The 18,279-nt window shown below is 37.6% G+C and overlaps 1 protein-coding gene across 3 annotated transcripts; it reads right to left on the bottom strand.

Annotated features, from left to right (window-relative positions):
- Positions 1-4,560: 4,560 nt before the first annotated feature.
- On the bottom strand, positions 4,561-15,085 carry LOC142107822 (nicotinamide N-methyltransferase-like). Of its 3 annotated transcripts, none has more exons than XM_075191446.1 (3): positions 14,904-15,085; positions 14,396-14,603; positions 4,561-5,221 (listed from the first exon to the last, which is right to left on the bottom strand). In XM_075191446.1, the coding sequence occupies exons 1-3, from the start codon at positions 15,046-15,048 to the stop codon at positions 4,795-4,797; spliced, it is 780 nt and encodes a 259-aa protein (XP_075047547.1). In that variant the 5' UTR covers positions 15,049-15,085; the 3' UTR covers positions 4,561-4,794. The 3 variants fall into 3 exon arrangements, with proteins under 3 accessions (XP_075047547.1, XP_075047545.1, XP_075047546.1); XM_075191444.1 differs by lacking the exons at positions 14,396-14,603; positions 14,904-15,085 and adding exons at positions 5,417-5,624; positions 5,938-6,122 and having other exon boundaries at positions 4,565-5,221; XM_075191445.1 differs by lacking the exon at positions 4,561-5,221 and adding an exon at positions 13,675-14,228.
- Positions 15,086-18,279: the final 3,194 nt, after the last annotated feature.

Below are 18,279 nucleotides of genomic sequence, written 5' to 3'. Positions count from 1 at the left end.
AAAAACATTTCAGATCAAAAACATGAAGACACTAGACATGTAAAAACAAGTATAACTAGTGAGTATATAAGCACCAACTATGCTTAACAGTATTAACAAACAAGCTAACTGAACTATAGTGAGTAAGTTAGTCTCTACAAATTAACTACGAAGAACTCCTCTTAACCAAACTGTTGGATCCGAAAGTACATGCCCAAGTTGCCATAACATGAGGAATATAACCACATCGAATGCCAGGAAATCACAAGAATCTGAGTCCCAGTCTGGGGGGCTGACATATAGATAGTATCCCAGGAGGAAAGAAGCAATGAGATAACTCCATAATTACGAGACCGGATCCGATGCCGCTCGCCCCAAGTTTCCGCAACAGACCTTTACCTTTGATAGGATTCCCTATGTGGGTTGGCGACCACCTGCTCCTACAATTAGGTGAAAAGGGAAGACCCACTTATATTTATATCCATGTAACCGTAGAGTTCTTGTGACTTCCCTCAGTTCTCTACGCTTCAAGATTGTAGAAGGAGCCAGATCCTGAAAAATTTGATTCTTAGAATCTTCAAATAGGATAAAGGGAGAATTCCTGCTCGCTGTTACTATGCTATCCTTGGTTTTAAAAGACAGAAATTTAAGGACAACATCTCTAGGGGGATCGGTATCTTTAGGTCTAGGGCGCAGGGCCCTGTGGGCATGTTCAATAGGTATAACTTGGTCTGAGAGTTTGGAAACTAGAGCTTGAAATAGACAAACCAGATATGGTTCTAGCTGCTGATGGTTCACCGACTTTATGTTACGGATCCGAAGATTGTTCCGATGTTCTCTATTTCCAAGGTCCTCTGCTTTATCTTTAAAGAACATCAGCTCCCTATGAAGATATTCAATATCTTGCGTTGCTTCCTGCAATGTTTTAGAGTTTGAGTCCACTTTGTGTTCAATAGAGGCAGTACGTTTAGTCAGTTGTGCAATTTCGCCATAGAGATCCGCTGCCAATTTTTGAAATTCGACTGCAAATGAGTTCTGAAGAGAAACCATCATAGCGTGTTTGGTAGCCAAAGCATCTGCAGATTCAGATGGATTTACAGATGAGAATTGAGGAGATGGGGAGGAGAGGTGGTATGTGCGGGGGAATCTTGCCTTGTCATATGTTGAAAGATCCCCGTCTATGCCCCCCTCCTGCCTCTAGAACTGTTCTTATGCATAACGGATAATAGAACACCAAACTGGGTTTATTGGTGATCAGGGTGTTTCCGGAAAGGCCGGGCCGGATAGCATTATTTAAGCGGACATAATGGGAAGTGTACATTCCAAACTAGTAAATGGTGTTTAAGACTTGAATGACTATAATAGCACTTGCTTGTATTGAGCTCACAGCTGTTGAAGGAGTGTTACTGTTTAGCCACTAGATTGCGATGTAGACTCACAGACACAATACCAGATTTATGCAGCAGCTCTACACTCAATCCACTGGCAGTGAAGGCAGTAGAGAGGAAGCAGTCCCCTCACAGCCAGAAGAGAAGCCCACCAATGGCAGCGGTATCTTCCTCTATGGCCGGATCTCAACACCAGTTAATCCAGGACCCTTCTCCTGTAGTCCCCACAGGTAAGAGGCATCCACTAGAGAGCCACAAATTCAAGCCTCCAGTGGACCACAGTAGCCAAAAGTGCAGATCAGAGGGCATGGGTCCCGCTGCGCCCACCCGACCACTCCACACACACACAGCCGCTATCTTTGCCAAACGCTTGCCTTTAGGCTACAGGAGGTGAGGAGAGTGTGGAGAAGCCCAGCGCCTCAGGAAGCAAATAATAAGTCAGGGGTAGCTAGCGGAGAGTCCAGCCCGATGTCGATGTTTACAGGGAGGTAGCCACTGCACGCTCCAGAGTGGGAGAGAGGTCCAAACAGTTTATCAAGGCACAGGACACGCCAGGCCAAGGATTACACAGGCAGCAGGCCCAAACCACGACCGAGCGATGTAAACCAGCTCCGGATATAATTTAAACTCCCAAGAAAGCAGGAGAGTTCAGCACAGCTGATAAACGTGTCTGGGGGCCAAAAGTAGGGCTGCAAAACACCATTATCTACCAATAAATGCTCCATTGATGGAGAGCTGGGGAAAGACACGTTCCAGCCCGAATGGTAGCCAAGCCATGCCCCCCTTAATGTATTTTTTATCAAATCGATGATGGACCACAAATAGAACAGGTAATATCTATGGTGTTCCAAAACAGATGTCTCTTCCCAATAGGCAAAGAGAGAACACATATAATTTGTTTTATAGTCATGGATTCCATCATATGAGTATGATCCCATCCTGGAACTTGTTTTTGTAATGCTAATTGCATGTAATTGCCCAAGACTCATGTTATAACACCATATGTCTGTAAAACTTGTATTTAAATTGTAATATGATCAAATCCAATGTATTATAATCATGTCCGGTGGTCAGGTCAGGAAGTGTAGAGTCCTTTGCCTGTAGAGTGTAATATTATCATTATCATTTATTTATATAGCACCAGTCATATTACGCAGCACTGTGCACTGAATATGTAATCATTCACATCAGTCCCTATCTTATTGGAGATTGTGTTCTAAATCCCTACCCAACACACACACGCACTAGGGTCCATTTTGTCAGCAGTCAGTTAACCTACAATTATGGTTTTGGACTATGGGAGGAAAGCAGAGCACATTCAGGAAACTCACACAACCTTGGGGGGAACATAAAAACTCCATACACAGAGGGCCCCGGTTAGAATTGAACTCATGACTAAAGCTTTGTGAGTCAGCAAGGCTAACCACTGTGCTGACCAGCATTGTGTCCAGTGGCCAGGTATTTTAGGTTGGTTTGTGCCCTTTGTCTGTATGTATAGTGTAAAAGAATGGTATTATGAACATGTCTAGTGGTCAGGTCAGGTTGGAGGTGCAGTGTACTATGTCTGTAGATGGTTTAATAGAATAGTACTATATTATTGTCCAGAGACAGGTAATGTTAAGGGCTGTACTGTACAATGTCTGTATAAAGGCTAATAACATTTTATTGTGATCATATCCGGTGGTCATATCAGTTTAGGATATGTAATCTGTTATGTCTTAATCGAATATAAAATAATTGCATTATAATTATATTCAGTGGTCAGGTTTTGTTATATTGGTGTAGTGTACTGTAGTCAGATCATGATGAGTATATTGAATGTCTTATATAATTATGTAATATGAAAGGATTGAAATATAATCCTGTCAGGCAGTCATGCTGGGGTTTATAGTGTCATTTGGCTGTATAGAGTGTAAAAGTATTTGCATTATGTTCTTGTCAAGTGGTCAGGTCATGTTGGGTTAGCATAGTATTATATATCTGTATAGAGTATAAGAGCTAATGTTACAATATTTTATTAACAGTCTCTATGCTTTGCAATCAGATGATTTTTCTTTTAAACTCTACAAGTCTCAATGAGAAAGAATCAATTAAAGACTCTCTTTCTTCTATCATCAGAATTTGATGGGCTATGTTTTCCTGTGTACTCTCTGTTACACTCAAATGTTCCTTTATGCATTCTCTTAATGTCTCCATTAATTGGTGAACTAATGTAAGTTTTTTGATGTAATAATTTCTTGCTCACATTGTCTACTACAATCAAACTGCTTTTGCGCTCTTCTTTCAGTTTCTTTCACTATTTATCTTTCTTAATAATGCTTCTGTCAGCTGCCCTGCTAAAATAGCCTTTATCTCAGGAGAATTTGCCTGTTTTTGTCATCAGAAATTTTCTCTAATCACCCTGAAACCGCTGTTTAGGATCACATCTATTTTCCCAAGTGACACAATCACTTTGCTGCTAAAGACACAAAGATACTTATGTCCAAAGAAAATGCCACTTAACCCCTATGTGGGATTTCTACTGTTTAACTCTGAGTTACAATAGTGAGGCCACTGTGCATTGAGCTACAGGCTCAGTTAACAGCTTACTGCTTTCCTTTGCATTTCTACCCATGCAATCTGATTGTCTTAACAACCTACTACTGCTGGTAATGATTTGCTAGCACCTGAAGGCTTTTACCAGGTTCAGCCCTATATAAACAGCATCCTGGAAACAAGCAATTGTCACTGTGTTGATCCAGCTTCTTTTTCTCTTAAACTGCTGAAAGCTAACTGTTTGGACTGTTTCACTGTGTATACGCTATTTGACTGTGGTTTATAAACCAGAACTTTGTTGCATTTCAATGTTGTTTAAAGCATAGATATTAGTGTAGTGTTACTTGTATACATCAGGACCTGTGGCGGTGGCTTGCAAGTTTAAATTGATCACAATATAAACTAATACCTCCTACTTTTATTTTACTAGATACATACAGAGTGAGTCAGAAATCATATATTAAGTATGTTCTACAACCAATTTACGGTGGTGCTTTCCTTATAGATATATATATGCTTCTTAATATTTTTGTCCATCATTGGTCAGACCATATTGAATATATTATTCTACTCATTAAATGCCCCATCTCCTGGCATGGAATGAAAAACACAAAATCAAAATACTTTAGCAATGTATTTATTATAATTTTGGATGATTTCAAATAAATTTATTATAATTTTGAATGATTTATATTTTACAAGATGAATTAGAAAAAATAATAAACATATTTATTGACAAGTACTGTTATCATGCAAAACAGTTACAGTTTATATAAGCTAAGAGCTTTATGCAAGGTTTAATAAATGCTTGAGGGCTATATTTAAGGTAGACTGGCAGCTATTGAGAAGCTTTTGAGGGAATCATCCAGCCAATGGGCACTAATCACACATTCTAAACATTCCCTTTGACAGCAGTAAGGACAATCAATTGCTTATAATCTATGAGATCACTCTCTACTTTTCTTTTAAGTACTTTACAGGAAAGAATTACAAATCGTTCGTCAGTGAGGGTCTTCCTTATAAACATTTCATCACAGGTAAACATATGTAGCCTTTCTTTACCAGCAGTGTAATATGTGCCATTTAAGCACCCAATTAGAATAAAGTACCCCCCAGGTTTAATCAGCTTTGCCATTTTTCTCAGGTTTTTGATGTAATCATTTTGGTTGTGACAAATCGCATCCAGGAACCATGCTGTGAGCAGGCAGTCGGCTTGTGGTAACACCACCGGATCTGTGAGATTTTCTTTATTGAGGTCAAATTTCACAATGCGTTTAATTGCAATTTTTACATTTTCTTCTTTTTCTTCTTCTTGATCCCTAAGTAAATAACATTATACAATACAGTATGTATAAGTGTTTTTCTTTTTTACCTCATCCACAAACTATGTCTTACAAAGTACATTCACTTTACTTGTAGCTCCCATTAACGGAGTAATTTTTTAAGTAACATTTTGTTTTAGTTTCCTTTTAACTCATCCTCTATGATTTTCTATGTTTATAACAATATTTTACCTGATTCCCTGCAGCTGAGTCACAATCTTTGATGCATGACCCCAACTAAACGCTCCTGTACGGGTGTTCAGCCATTTGTTGAGTTCCAAAATGCAGGTGTCATTTAATTTTAGTATAGTAATCTCTTTGAAAAAATCAGAGACTGTATAGAGTTGATGAATGATGGATCCAAGACTGATGTCAATCAAAGTTTGTCCTTTAATATTAGCTGCAGAGAAAGAATCACATAAGAAAAAATACAATTTATTATAGAATTAAAGTGAGTTAAGGACAGGGGAAGATAATGTGTGTCGCAGCAGTGGTCACATATTGAAACTGATTGCATGATGGATGTTTTCTGGCAATCATTAAGCAAATCACTATTGATATCGATGAAAGGTTTAGTCTAACAATCTCTAAAATCTATCTGTTCACATTGCACATAGCTGTGGAACAATGAGGTTATCCCTGCACGCTAAATAAGGTTCTCATCTTAGAACCATGCAATATATCTGAGGATAAAATCTACCCTGAATACAAACCTTCTGCCAATGCAATGTGCAACTGCTCCATAATAAATACCAATGATTCCTCTTTAAACCCACTATTTTCTTCAAAATAACATTTAAGGAAGTCCCTGGAATCCATCCCATGCAGGTGATAGGACTTGAGAGGTTTGGGATCCATTCTCTTGTCTTCTGTCACACAGGATGAGCCTCTGATCTGTAACTCCTGCCCTATAGTAATATGTCTGGCTGTTCTGTTTATATTCATCATGCTCCTATTTACATTAACTCTCATTAGAATAGTCACAAACGCAGCTGACTATAAAGTCATCAATATGTTCTATAATCTTTTTGCACAATGATTAATGATGTTTAAATATTTGACCTACTCAGGTGATACTGTCATGAGTTACAAGCTATGAGTCTTTAGTATTTATCTTCTTTTTATAATGTTAATACCAATGTACCAATGGCTCATCTCCAAACACACTTTTATCCTCAAAGTAACATTTAAGGAAGTCCCTGGAATCCATCCCATGCAGATGATAGAACTTGAGAGGTCTGGGAACCAATCTCTGGTGTTCTGTCACAAAGCATGAGCCTGTCAACCAGTTTTCCCGTTAATTGTCCCTTTATGTATTTTTTTTTATCAAATCGATGATGGACCCCAAATAGAACAGGTAGCATCCATGATGTTCCAAAACAGATGTCTCTTCCCATAAGCAACGGGAGAACACGCATAATGTGTTATATAGACATGGATTCCACCATTTGAGTATGATCCCATTCTGGAACTTGTGTTTGTTATGCTAATTGCATGTAATTTCCCAAGACTCATGTTATAACACCCTATGTCTGTAGATGTTGCATTTAAACTGTAATATGATCATGTCCAATGTCAGGTCACATTGGATTAGTTTCATATATCTGTATATACAGTGGTTGAAGTAAATATAGAAGTAGCGGTATGGAAATTGTAAGTGAAAGGAATATGATAGTTTTTCAATGAAGGCAGTAGGAGAAGTGGTGATATGGTATTATACCATATACCAGCCCACTTCAATCACTGTGTATATGGTATAAATGTATTGTATTATGAATGTGTCCACTGGTCAGGTTATTTTGAGTTGCTGAAGTGTTAGTATGGAGTGTAATAGAACTGTAATATAATCACGTCCGGTGGTCAGGTCAGGAAGTGTAGAGTCCTTTGCCTGTAGAGTGTAATATTATCATTATCACTTATTTATATAGCACCAGTCATATTATGCAGCACTGTACAGGGAATATGTAATCATTCACATCAGTCCCTGTCTTATTGGAGATTATGTTCTAAATCGCTACCCAACACACACACGCACTAGGGTCCATTTTGCCAGCAGTCAGTTAACCTACCATTATGCTTTTGGACTGTGGGAGGAAACTAGAGCACCTGGAGGAAACTCACACAACCTTGGGGGCAGGGGCAAACGCAGGATTTGTAGAGAGGGGTTTCCACACCACGCCGACAGTGTGCGGGACCGGCGTGCTATAATTTTAGACAGTGCTTGGCTGCTCTCCAACACTTCCTATCCCCATAATATACATGGGCAATGCTATGTGCACTACTGTTAGGTGCACACAGCTCTCCCTTTTCAAGTAAAGCAGTGTGAAGCAGGGGCAGGATTCAGCCACCTAAATTATACAGTGCCTCAGTCTTGTAGGAGGGTTTCCAGGCACTAGGAAACCCCCCCCCCTCGGTTTGCCTATGGGGGGAACATACAAACTCCACACAGATAGAGCTCCAATCAGAATCGAGCTCATGATTGAAGCTTTGTGAGTCAGCAATGCTAACCACTGTGCTGACCAGCATTGTGTCCAATGACCAGGTAATTTTAGGTTGGTTTCTGCACTTTGTCTGTGTGTATAGTTTAATAGAATGGTGTTATGAATATGTCTTGTGCTCAGGTCAGGTTGGAGGTGTAGTGTGCTATGTCTGTAGATGGTTTAATAGAATAGTACTATAATATTGTCCAGAGACAGGTAATGTTATGGGTTGTACTGTACAATGTCTGTATAAAGGTTAATAACATTTTATTGTGATCTTTTCTGGTGGTCATATCATGTTAGGATATGTAATCTCTTATGTCTTAATCGAATATAAAATAATTGCATTTTAATTATATTCAGTGGTCAGGTTTTGTTATATTGGTGTAGTGTACTATGGTCCGATCATGATGAGCATATGGAATGTCTTATGTAATTATTTAGTATGAAAGGATTGTATTGTGATCCTGTCAGGCAGTCATGTTGGGGTTTGAAGTGTTATTTGGCTGTATAGAGTGCAATAGAGTTGCATTATCATGTTGTCAAGTTGTCAGGTCATGTTGGACTAGCATAGTATTATATATCTGTATAGAGCATGTCAGCTATTGTTCCAGTATTTTATTCACAATCTCTATGTTTTACAATCAGATGATTTTTCTTTAAAACTCTACAAGTCTCAGATTCAATGAAAGACTCTCTTTCTTCTAACATCCGAATTTGATGGGCTACGTTTTCCGGTGTACTCTCTGTTACACTCTGATGTTCCTTTATGCATTCTCTTAATGTCTCCATTCATTGGTGAACTAATGTAAGTTTTTTTATTTAACAATTTCTTGCTCTATTTGTCTGCTACAATCAGACTGTTTTTGTGCTCTTCTTTCAGTTTGTTTCACTATTTCTCTTTCTTAACAATGCTTCTGTCAGGTCCCCTGCTATAATATCCCTTATCTCAGGAGATCTTGCCTATTTTTGTCATGAGAACTTCTCTCTAATCACCCTGAACCCGCTGTTTGCTATCACAGCTATTTTCCACAGTGGCACGATCACTTCGCTGCTAAAGACACAAAGATTCTTAAGTCGCAAAAAAATGCCACTTAACCCGTATGTGGGAATCGAATTGCTGAGCTCTGGCTTACAGCAGTGAGGCCTTTGTGCACTGAGCTACAGGCTCAGTTAGGAGCTTGCTGCTTTCCTTTGCATTTCTATCCATGTAACCTGATTGTCTTAGCAACCTACTACTGCTGATAGGGATTTGCTAGCAACTGCAGACTTTTACCAGTTTCAGCCCTATATAAACAGCATTCTGGAAACAAGCAATTGAGAGAGTATTGCTCCAACTCCTCTTTCTCTTGAGCTCCTGAAACCTTACTATTTGGACTTTTTCACTGTGTATATGCTATTTGACTGTGGTTTATAAACCAGCCCTTTGTTGCATTTCAATTTGTTTGAAGCATAGATTTTAGTGCAGTGTTACTTGTAAACATGAGGACCTGTGGTAGCAGGTTGCAAGCTTAAATGTTTTGATCACAATATAACCTAATACTTTCTACTTTTATTTTACTACATACATACAGAGTGAATCAGAAATCATATTTTAAGTATGTTCTACAACCATTTTATGGTGATGCAATTCGTTATATAATTATAAATGCTTTTTATTATTTTTGTCCATCATTGGTCAGACCATATTGAATGTATTATGCTACTCATTAAATGCCCTCTACTCCTGGCATGGAATGAAAAACACAAAATCAAAATACTTTAGCAATATATTTATTAGGATTTTGGATGATTTCAAATTAATTTATTAGAATTTTGGATGATTTATTTTTTTCAAGATGAATTAGAAAAAACAATAAACATTTACTGTACTGTTAGCTTATATAAACTGCAACTATTTTGCATGATAAGAGGTTTATGCAAGATTTAATAAATGCTTGAGGGTTATATCTAGCTGGCAGATATTAAGATGGATTTGAGGGAATCATCCAGCCAATGGGCACTAAACACACATTATAAATATTCCCTTTGACAGCAGTAAGAAAAATTAATTGCTTATAATCTGTGAGATTACTCTCTACTTTTCTTTCAAGTACTTTACAGGAAAGAATTACAAATCGTTCATCAGTGAGGGTCTTTCTTATAAAACTTTCATCACAGGTAAACATATGTAGCCTTTCTTTACCAGCGGTGTAATATGTGCCATTTAAGCCCCCAATTAGGATAAAGTACCCCCCAGGTTTAATCAGCTTTGCCATTTTTCTCAGGTGTTTGATGTAATCATTTTGGTTGTGACAAATCGCATCCAGCAACCATGCCGTGAGTAGGCAGTCGGCTTGGGGTAACACCACCGGATCTGTGAGATTTTATTTACTGAGGGCAAATTTCACAATGCGTTTAATTCAATTCTTTAACTTTTCTTCTTTTTCTTGTTGTTGATCCCTAAGTAAATAACAATTTTTAATACAGTATGTATAAGTCTGTTTTTTTCAACTCATCCACAAAATATGTTTTTTCATGTAGCACACAAATATAAACTTTAAATGTCAGTGTACAAATAAGCTATCAAGTATTTGTGTGCTACATGAAAAAACAGTCAGTATTTAACTTATGTGCAAAACAGAAAACTAATTTGCACCCCTTGCATTGTAACATGGTTTTGTCCAGGAGACTAAAATAAGAAGTTTCTCAAGTTAAGATCCTTAATGAATCAGGCCCCTAGTGATTGTTTTATTACAATTAATGTATTGCTTTACTTTCTAACTGCATTTGCCTGAGTGACTAGAGTGTAAAAGATTTGCATCTTGTCAAGTAGTCAGGTTATGTTGGGTTAGCATAGGATTATATATCTGTATATAGTCGTATAATTGGATGAACGAAAGTATATTGGTTAATATTGTGTCACCGTGCAATTGCGATCAGTATGCCACGTGACACGTGGCATGGCGCGATCACATGGTAAAATACGCACGCACACACTCGCACTCTCACATTTAGTTATTTATATATTTCATATTTTGGTTCCATTCCACAGTGATTTGTGAGCAGATGGTATTTATTTTATATATATATATATATATATATATATATATATATATATATATATATATATATATATATATATGGTAGTATGTACACTTTAGTGATACTTAAGGTTCAGGTTACAGGTAACATGTCATGTTTAGTATCATTTTAATCCCCTATTCATCAGCAGTTGTCCGGTTCATTCACCGAAGGGATCGCACATTGCATACTCTAGTTAGCGATGCTAGGGAATAAATGTTTAAAATGTTACTGACTGTGAATTGTGAATAGACTAGCTTAAACTGGTTTCTGGGTGGGAGAATCATCTGGAATGTTGACCCTCACCCTTGGAGGGGGTTGTTTGAACTGGCCTATGACCTGATTACACTGGACCCTCCTGAAGTCTGGACCTATAGAAGCAAGCCACTTCATCTGTATTGTTTTCTCTGTAACACTGAGTGTATATATACAAGCTCCCTGGGACCAGCTAGGCCAGTCATTCTCTGACCACAGTATTCTGGAGTGAAGTACTGTTCTATCTGGATCCAGCAGAGTGCGCAGCGATCGTGGCGGTATGTATGTATCTTTGGTATCGGCTGTACTGTATTATAATTATGTGTTGAACTGCTAACTTTTGCATCTGCTAAAAAAATTATTTTGTGCTTTGGAAACACAAGAAAATCGCTTTGACAATGCTTATTGGAAACCGATAAAATTCCTTTAATAGAGTATAAAAGCTAATGTTACAATATTTTATTCACAATCTCTATGTTTTACAGTCAGATGATTTTTCTTTTAAACTGTACAAGTCTCACTGATAAAGATTCAATTAAAGACTCTCTTTCTTCTAACATCCGAATTTGATGGGCTATGATTTCCTGTGTACTTTCTGTTACACTCTGATGTTCCTTTATGCATTCTCTAAATGTCTTTATTAATTGGTGAACCAATGTAAGTTTTTTGATTTAACAATTTCTTACTCTCTTTGCTACAATCAGACTGCTTTTGTGCTCTTCTTTCAGTTTCATTCACTATTTCTCTTTCTTGACAATGCTTCTGTCAGGTCCCCTGTTAAAATAGCCATTATCTCAAGAGAACTTGCCTGTTTTTGTCATCAGAACTTCTCTCTAATCACCCTGAAACCGCTGTTTAGGATCAAAGCTATTTTCCCAAGTGACACAATCACTAATGTTGTATTCGAATGGTATTAATTAAGGCAATGAAAAGTCTTTGATGCAATATAGACATTTATTCAGTACAGGTTACAGCGTGACTGTCATAAAGGTGTCATAATCAGCTGAGATTTTATAAGCCTGTTCTTCGTGTTACCTCCTGGTGATTGAAGTGGCTTCCTGTTACTTTCCAGTTATTTACCTCCATTCTGGACTGCAGAGCTGACGCTCATCTTCGGACATCTCCACTACATTTGTCTTCAGAGCTGACGCTCATTCTCCTGAACTTTTACCACATAGTGGTCTGCAGAGCTGACGCTCACTCTACCAAACTCTCCGCCACATAGTGGTCTGCAGAGCGGACGCTCACTCTACGGAACTCTCCGCCACATAGTGGCCTGCAGAGCTGACGCTCATCTCCAGACATCTCCTCTACATTTGTCTTCAGAGCTGACGCTCAATCTCCTGAACTTTAACCACATAGTGGTCTGCAGAGCTGACGCTCACTCTACCAAACTCTCCGCCACATAGTGGCCTGCAGAGCTGACGATTACTCTACGCAAATCTCCGCCACATAGTGGCCTGTAGAGCTGACGCTCACTCTACGGAACTCTCCGCCACATAGTGGTCTGCAGAGCTGACGCTCATCTCCAGACATCTCCTCTACATTTGTCTTCAGAGCTGACGCTCATTCTCCTGAACTTTACACCACATAGTGGCTTACAGAGTTACACCGATCTGCATCATCTTCATTGCCATTACTTATTGTATTGATCATCCTTCCTATGGTACTACTGCCTGTAGTCTTCCCAGGGACTTTCGTACAGTGCTCTAGTACCGCACCCTGTTGGAGTAGTGCCACCCTGTTGGAGTAGTGCCAAACTGTTCGAATCTCCTGGTTTCGCTACATCTGCCGAGTCTCCTCGTAAGAACCGTGACAACAGCATCCTGGAAACATGCAATTGCCAGTGTATTACTCCGGTTTCTCTTTCTCTTGAGCTCCTGAAACCTTACTATTTGGACTGTTTCACTGTGAATATGCTATTTGACTGTAATTTATAAACCACTCCTTTATTGAATTTGTTGTTTGATGTTGTTTGAAGCATAGATTTTAGTGTAGTGTTACTTGTAAACATGAGAACCTGTGGCGGGGGGTTGCAAATTTAAATGTTTTGAAACAAGCAATTACCAATGTATTGCTTCAGCTTCTCTTTCGCTCCTGAGAACTTACTATTTGGACTGTTTCACTGTGAATACACTATATGACTTTGGTTTATAAACCAGACCTTTATTGCATTTCAATGTTGTTTGAAGCATATATTTTAGTGTAGTGTTACTTGTCAACATGAGAACCTGTGGCAGTGGGTTGCAAGCTTAAATGTTTTGATCAAAATATAAACTAATACCTCATACTTTTTTCTTACTAGATTCATACAGAGTGAGTCAGAAAACATATATAAGTATATTCTACAAGCATTTTATGGTGGTGCAATTCCTTATAGAATTATATATGCTTCTTAATATTTCTGTCCATTATTGGTCAGACCATATTGAATTTATTATTCTACTCATTAAATGACCCCAACTCCTGGCATGGAATGAAAACCACAAACTCAAAATACTTTAGCAATGCATTTATTATCATTTTGGATGATTTAGAATTAATTAATTATAATTTTGGATGATTTATTTATTTCAATATGAATGAGAAAAAATAATCAACATTTATTGACAATTAATGTTATCTTATCCAAACTGTAACTATTTTGCATGATAAGAGCTTTATGCAAGGTTTAATAAATGCTTGTGGGCTATGGATGTTGGGAATGTCTAAGGTAAACTGGCAGCTATTGAGATGCCTATGAGGAAATCATCCAGCCAATGGGCACTAATCACACATTCTAATCATTCCCTTTGACAGCAGTAAGGACAATTACTTGCTTATGATCTATGAGATCACTCTCTACTTTTCGCTCAAGTATTTTACAGGAAAGAATTACAAATCGTTCATCAGTGAGGGTCTTTGTTATAAAACTTTCATCACAGGTAAACATATGTAGCCTTTCTGTACCAGCTGTGTAATATGTGCCATGTAAGCACTCAATTAGTATAAAGTATCCCCCAGGTTTAAGCATCTTTGCCATTTTTCTCAGGTTTTTGATATAATCATTTTCATTGTGACAAATCGCATCCAGCAACCATGCTGTGAGCAGGCAGTCGGCTTGTGGTAACACCACTGGATCTGTGAGATTCTTTTTATTTAAGTTAAATTTCACAATGCGTTTAATTGAATTCTTTAACTTTTCTTCTTTTTCTTGCTCTTGACCCCTAAGTAAACAACATTAAATAATACTGTATGTATAAGTGTTTTTTTTTGTTTTTTTTTACCTTATTCACAAAATATGTCTTACAAAGTTATTATTTAAATAACATTTTACTATAGTTTCCCTTTAATTCATCCTCTATGATTTGCTATGTTTATAACAATATTTTACCTGATTCCTTGCAGCTGAGTCACAATCTTCGATGCATGACCCCAACTAAAAGCTCCTGTACGGGTGTTCAGCCATTTATTGAGTTCCAAAATGCAGGTGTCGTTTAATTTTAGTATAGTTATCTCGTTGAAAAATTCAGAGACTGTATAGAGTTGATGAATGATGGATCCAAGACTGATGTCAATCAAAGTTTGTCCTTTAACATTAGCTGCAGAGAAAGAATCACATAAGAAAGCATGCAATATATTAAAGAATTGAAGTGAGTTAAGGACGGGGAAGATAATGTGTGTCCCAGCAGTGGTCAGATATTGAAACCAATTTCATGATCAATGTTTCATGGCAATCATTAAGCACTATTGATATCGATGAAAGGTTTAGTCTAACAATCTGTAAAATCTATCTGTTCACATAGCTGTGGAAAAATGAGGTTATCCCTGCACGCTAAATAAAGTACTCATCTTAGAGCCATGCAATATATCTGAGGGTAAAATCTATGCTGAATACAAACCTGCTGCCAATGCAATGTGCAACTGCTCCATAATCATTACCAATGATTCCTCTGCAAACACATTGTTTTCCTCAAAATAACATTTAAGGAAGTCCCTGGAATCCATCCCATGCAGATGATAGGACTTGAGAGGTTTAGGATCCATTCTCTTGTCTTCTGTCACACAGGATAAGACTCTGATCTGTAACTCCTGCCCTATAGTAACATGTCTGGCTGTTCTGTTTATATTCATCATGCTCCTATTTACATTAACTCTCATTAGAATAATCACAAACGCAGCTGACTATTAATTCATCAATATGTGCTAAAATCTTGATTAATGATGATGATTAATGATGTTTAAATATTTGACCTACTCAGGTGATACTGTTATGACGCTACAAGCTATGAACCTTTAGTATTCAGCTTCTTTTTATAATGTTAATTCCAATGTACCAATGGCTCATCTCCAAACACACTTTTATCCTCAAAGTAACATTTAAGAAAGTCCCTGGAATCCATCCCATGCAGATGATAGAACTTGAGAGGTCTGGGATCCATTCTCTTGTCTTCTGTCACACATCAGGAGCCTGTCAACCAGTTTTCCTAAATGTCCCTTAATGTATTTTTTATCAAATCGATGATGGACCACAAATAGAATAGGTAACGTCCATGGTGTTCCAAATAGATGTTTCTTCCCATAAGGCAAAGGAAGAACACGTATAATTTGTTTTATAGTCATGAATTCCACCATATGAGTATGATCCCATCCTGGAACTATTGTTTGTTATGCTATTTGCATGTAATTTGCCAAGACTCATGTTATAACACCCTATGTTTGTAGATCATGCATATAAACTGTAATATGATCATGTCCAATGGTCAGGTCATGTTGGATGGTTGGTTTAATATATCTGTATATACACTGTTTGAAGTAAATATAGAAGTAGCGGTATGGAAAATGTAAGTGAAAGGAATATGATAGTTTTTCAATGAGGGCAGTAGGAGAATGGTGATATGGTATTATACAGTATACCAGCCCACTTCAATCACTGTGTATATGGTATAAATGTATTGTATTATGAATGTGTCCGCTTATTAGGTTATTTTGAGTTGCTGAAGTGTTAGTATGGAGTTTAATAGAACTGTATTGCAATCTAGTCCTGTGGTAAGGTCAGGAAGTGTAGAGTCCTTTGCCTGTAGAGTGTAATATTATCACAATCATTTTTTTATATAGCACCAATCATATTATGCAGCACTGTACAGGGAATATGTAATTATTTACATCAGTCCCTGTCTTATTGGAGATTATGTTTTAAATCCCTACCCAACACACACATGCACTGGGGTCCATTTTGCCAGCAGTCAGTTAACCTACCATTATGCTTTTGAACTGTGGGAGTGAACAGGAGCACCTGGAGGAAACTCACACAATCTTGGAGGGAACATACAAACGCCACACAGATAGTGCACCAATCAGAATCGAACTCATGACTGAAGCTTTGTCAGTCCGCAATGTTAAGCACTGTGCTGACCAACATTGTGTCCAGTGGCCAGGTAATTTTAGGTTGGTTTGTGCCCTTTTGTCACACGCCGGGCAATCGGGCTGCACACCTGATTCCCAGCGCTCTTACCTGGTCCCGTCGACAGCTCCCTCCGTCCTGTCCGCCACCATCTTCATGCGCAGACCCGATCTATTTATTCTCCCTGCTATCTTAATATTGGATAATGTATTTCGGCTCCAAAATGCAAAAGGCACCTCCTCCTGATGTTTGATGCCTGTTCTTTTAGTTACCTCTCAGGTTATAGACGTGGCTAAAGCTTCAATTAAAGACTCTCTTTCTTCTAACTTTAGAAGTTTATGGGCTATGTTTTCCTGTGTACTCTCTGTTACACTCTGATGTTCCTTTATGCATTCACTTATTGTTTTCATTAATTGGTGAACTAATGTAAGTTATTTGATTTAACAATTTCTTGCTCTCTTTGCTACAGTCAGACTGCTTTTGTGCTCTTCTTTCAGTTTATTTCACTATTTCTCTTTCTTGAGAATGCTTCTGTCAGGTCACCTGTTAAAATAGCCGTTATCTCAAGAGAACTTGCCTGTTTTTGTCATCAAAACTTCTCTCTAATCACCCTGAATCTGCTGTTTAGGATCATATCTATTTTCCCAAGTGGCACAATCACTAATGTTGTATTCGAATGGTATTGATAAGGGCAATTAACAGTCTTTGATGCAATATCGATGTTTATTCGGTACAGGTTACAGCGTGGATGTCATATAGGTGTCAGAATCAGCTGAGATTTTATAAGTTACAGAGTCTATTTTTAGTATACATATCTTTTGTACCCAAAATAACATATTGATCTCCTCAAGATCCTTTTTAATTACATATAATGTTTATTTCAGCACTTTTGATAAATTTCCACGTTTTATTTAAACATTGACGACGTGTCACGCTATTTCTTTATCTGGCTTTATCAGAATTATTATGCTGACATTTTTCTATTTCTACCCCTTTTTCTGTCTATACTCCTTTATTCCTGAACTATGGCCCTTATCCTGCTGTTGATTTTATGACATTGAAGGCGTAATTTAATATTTTGTTTTAATTAGACTAGGTCACGTAGACCTTGCTAAGATAAGTAAATTATTTCTTAAAGTGGAAGAATTAAAACATAATATTTTCTGTGCTTGTTAGTATGTTAATACGTATAATGAATACATTTTGTGATAATATGGATTATTGTGAATAATTATTTCCTTGCTTCGCTGCTAAAGACACAAAGATTCTTATGTCCAAAAAAAATGCACTTAACCCCTATGTGGGATTTGTACTGCTGAACTTACAACAGTGAGGTCTCTGTGCACTGAGCTATGGGCTCAGTTAGCAGCTTGCTGCTTTCCTTTGCATTTATATCCATGTAACATGATTGTCTTAACAACCTACTACTGTTGATAGTGATTTGCCAGCACCTGTAGACTTTTACCAGGGTCAGTCCTATATAAACAGCATCCTGGAAACATGCAATTTCCAGTGTATTACTCCGGTTTCTCTTTCTCTTGAGCTCCTGAAACCTTACTCTTTGGACTGTTTCACTGTGAATATGCTATTTGACTGTAGTTTATAAACCACTCCTTTATTGCATTTGTTGTTTGATGTTGTTTGAAGCATAGATTTTAGTGTAGTGTTACTTGTAAACATGAGAACCTGTGGCGGGGGGTTGCAAATTTAAATATTTTGATCACAATATAACCTAATGCCCTCTACTTTTATTTTACTAGATACATACAGAGTGAATCAGAATTCATATATTAAGTATGTTCTACAACCATTTTATGGTGGAGCAATTCCTTATAGAATTATATATGCTTCATAATGTTTTTATCCATCATTGG

This window comes from Mixophyes fleayi, chromosome 11 (assembly GCF_038048845.1).
Source record: "Mixophyes fleayi isolate aMixFle1 chromosome 11, aMixFle1.hap1, whole genome shotgun sequence".
NCBI lineage: Eukaryota > Metazoa > Chordata > Amphibia > Anura > Limnodynastidae > Mixophyes > Mixophyes fleayi.
The sequence above is the reverse complement of the archived record's forward strand: the minus strand, read 5'-3'. Positions and strand labels throughout refer to the sequence as shown.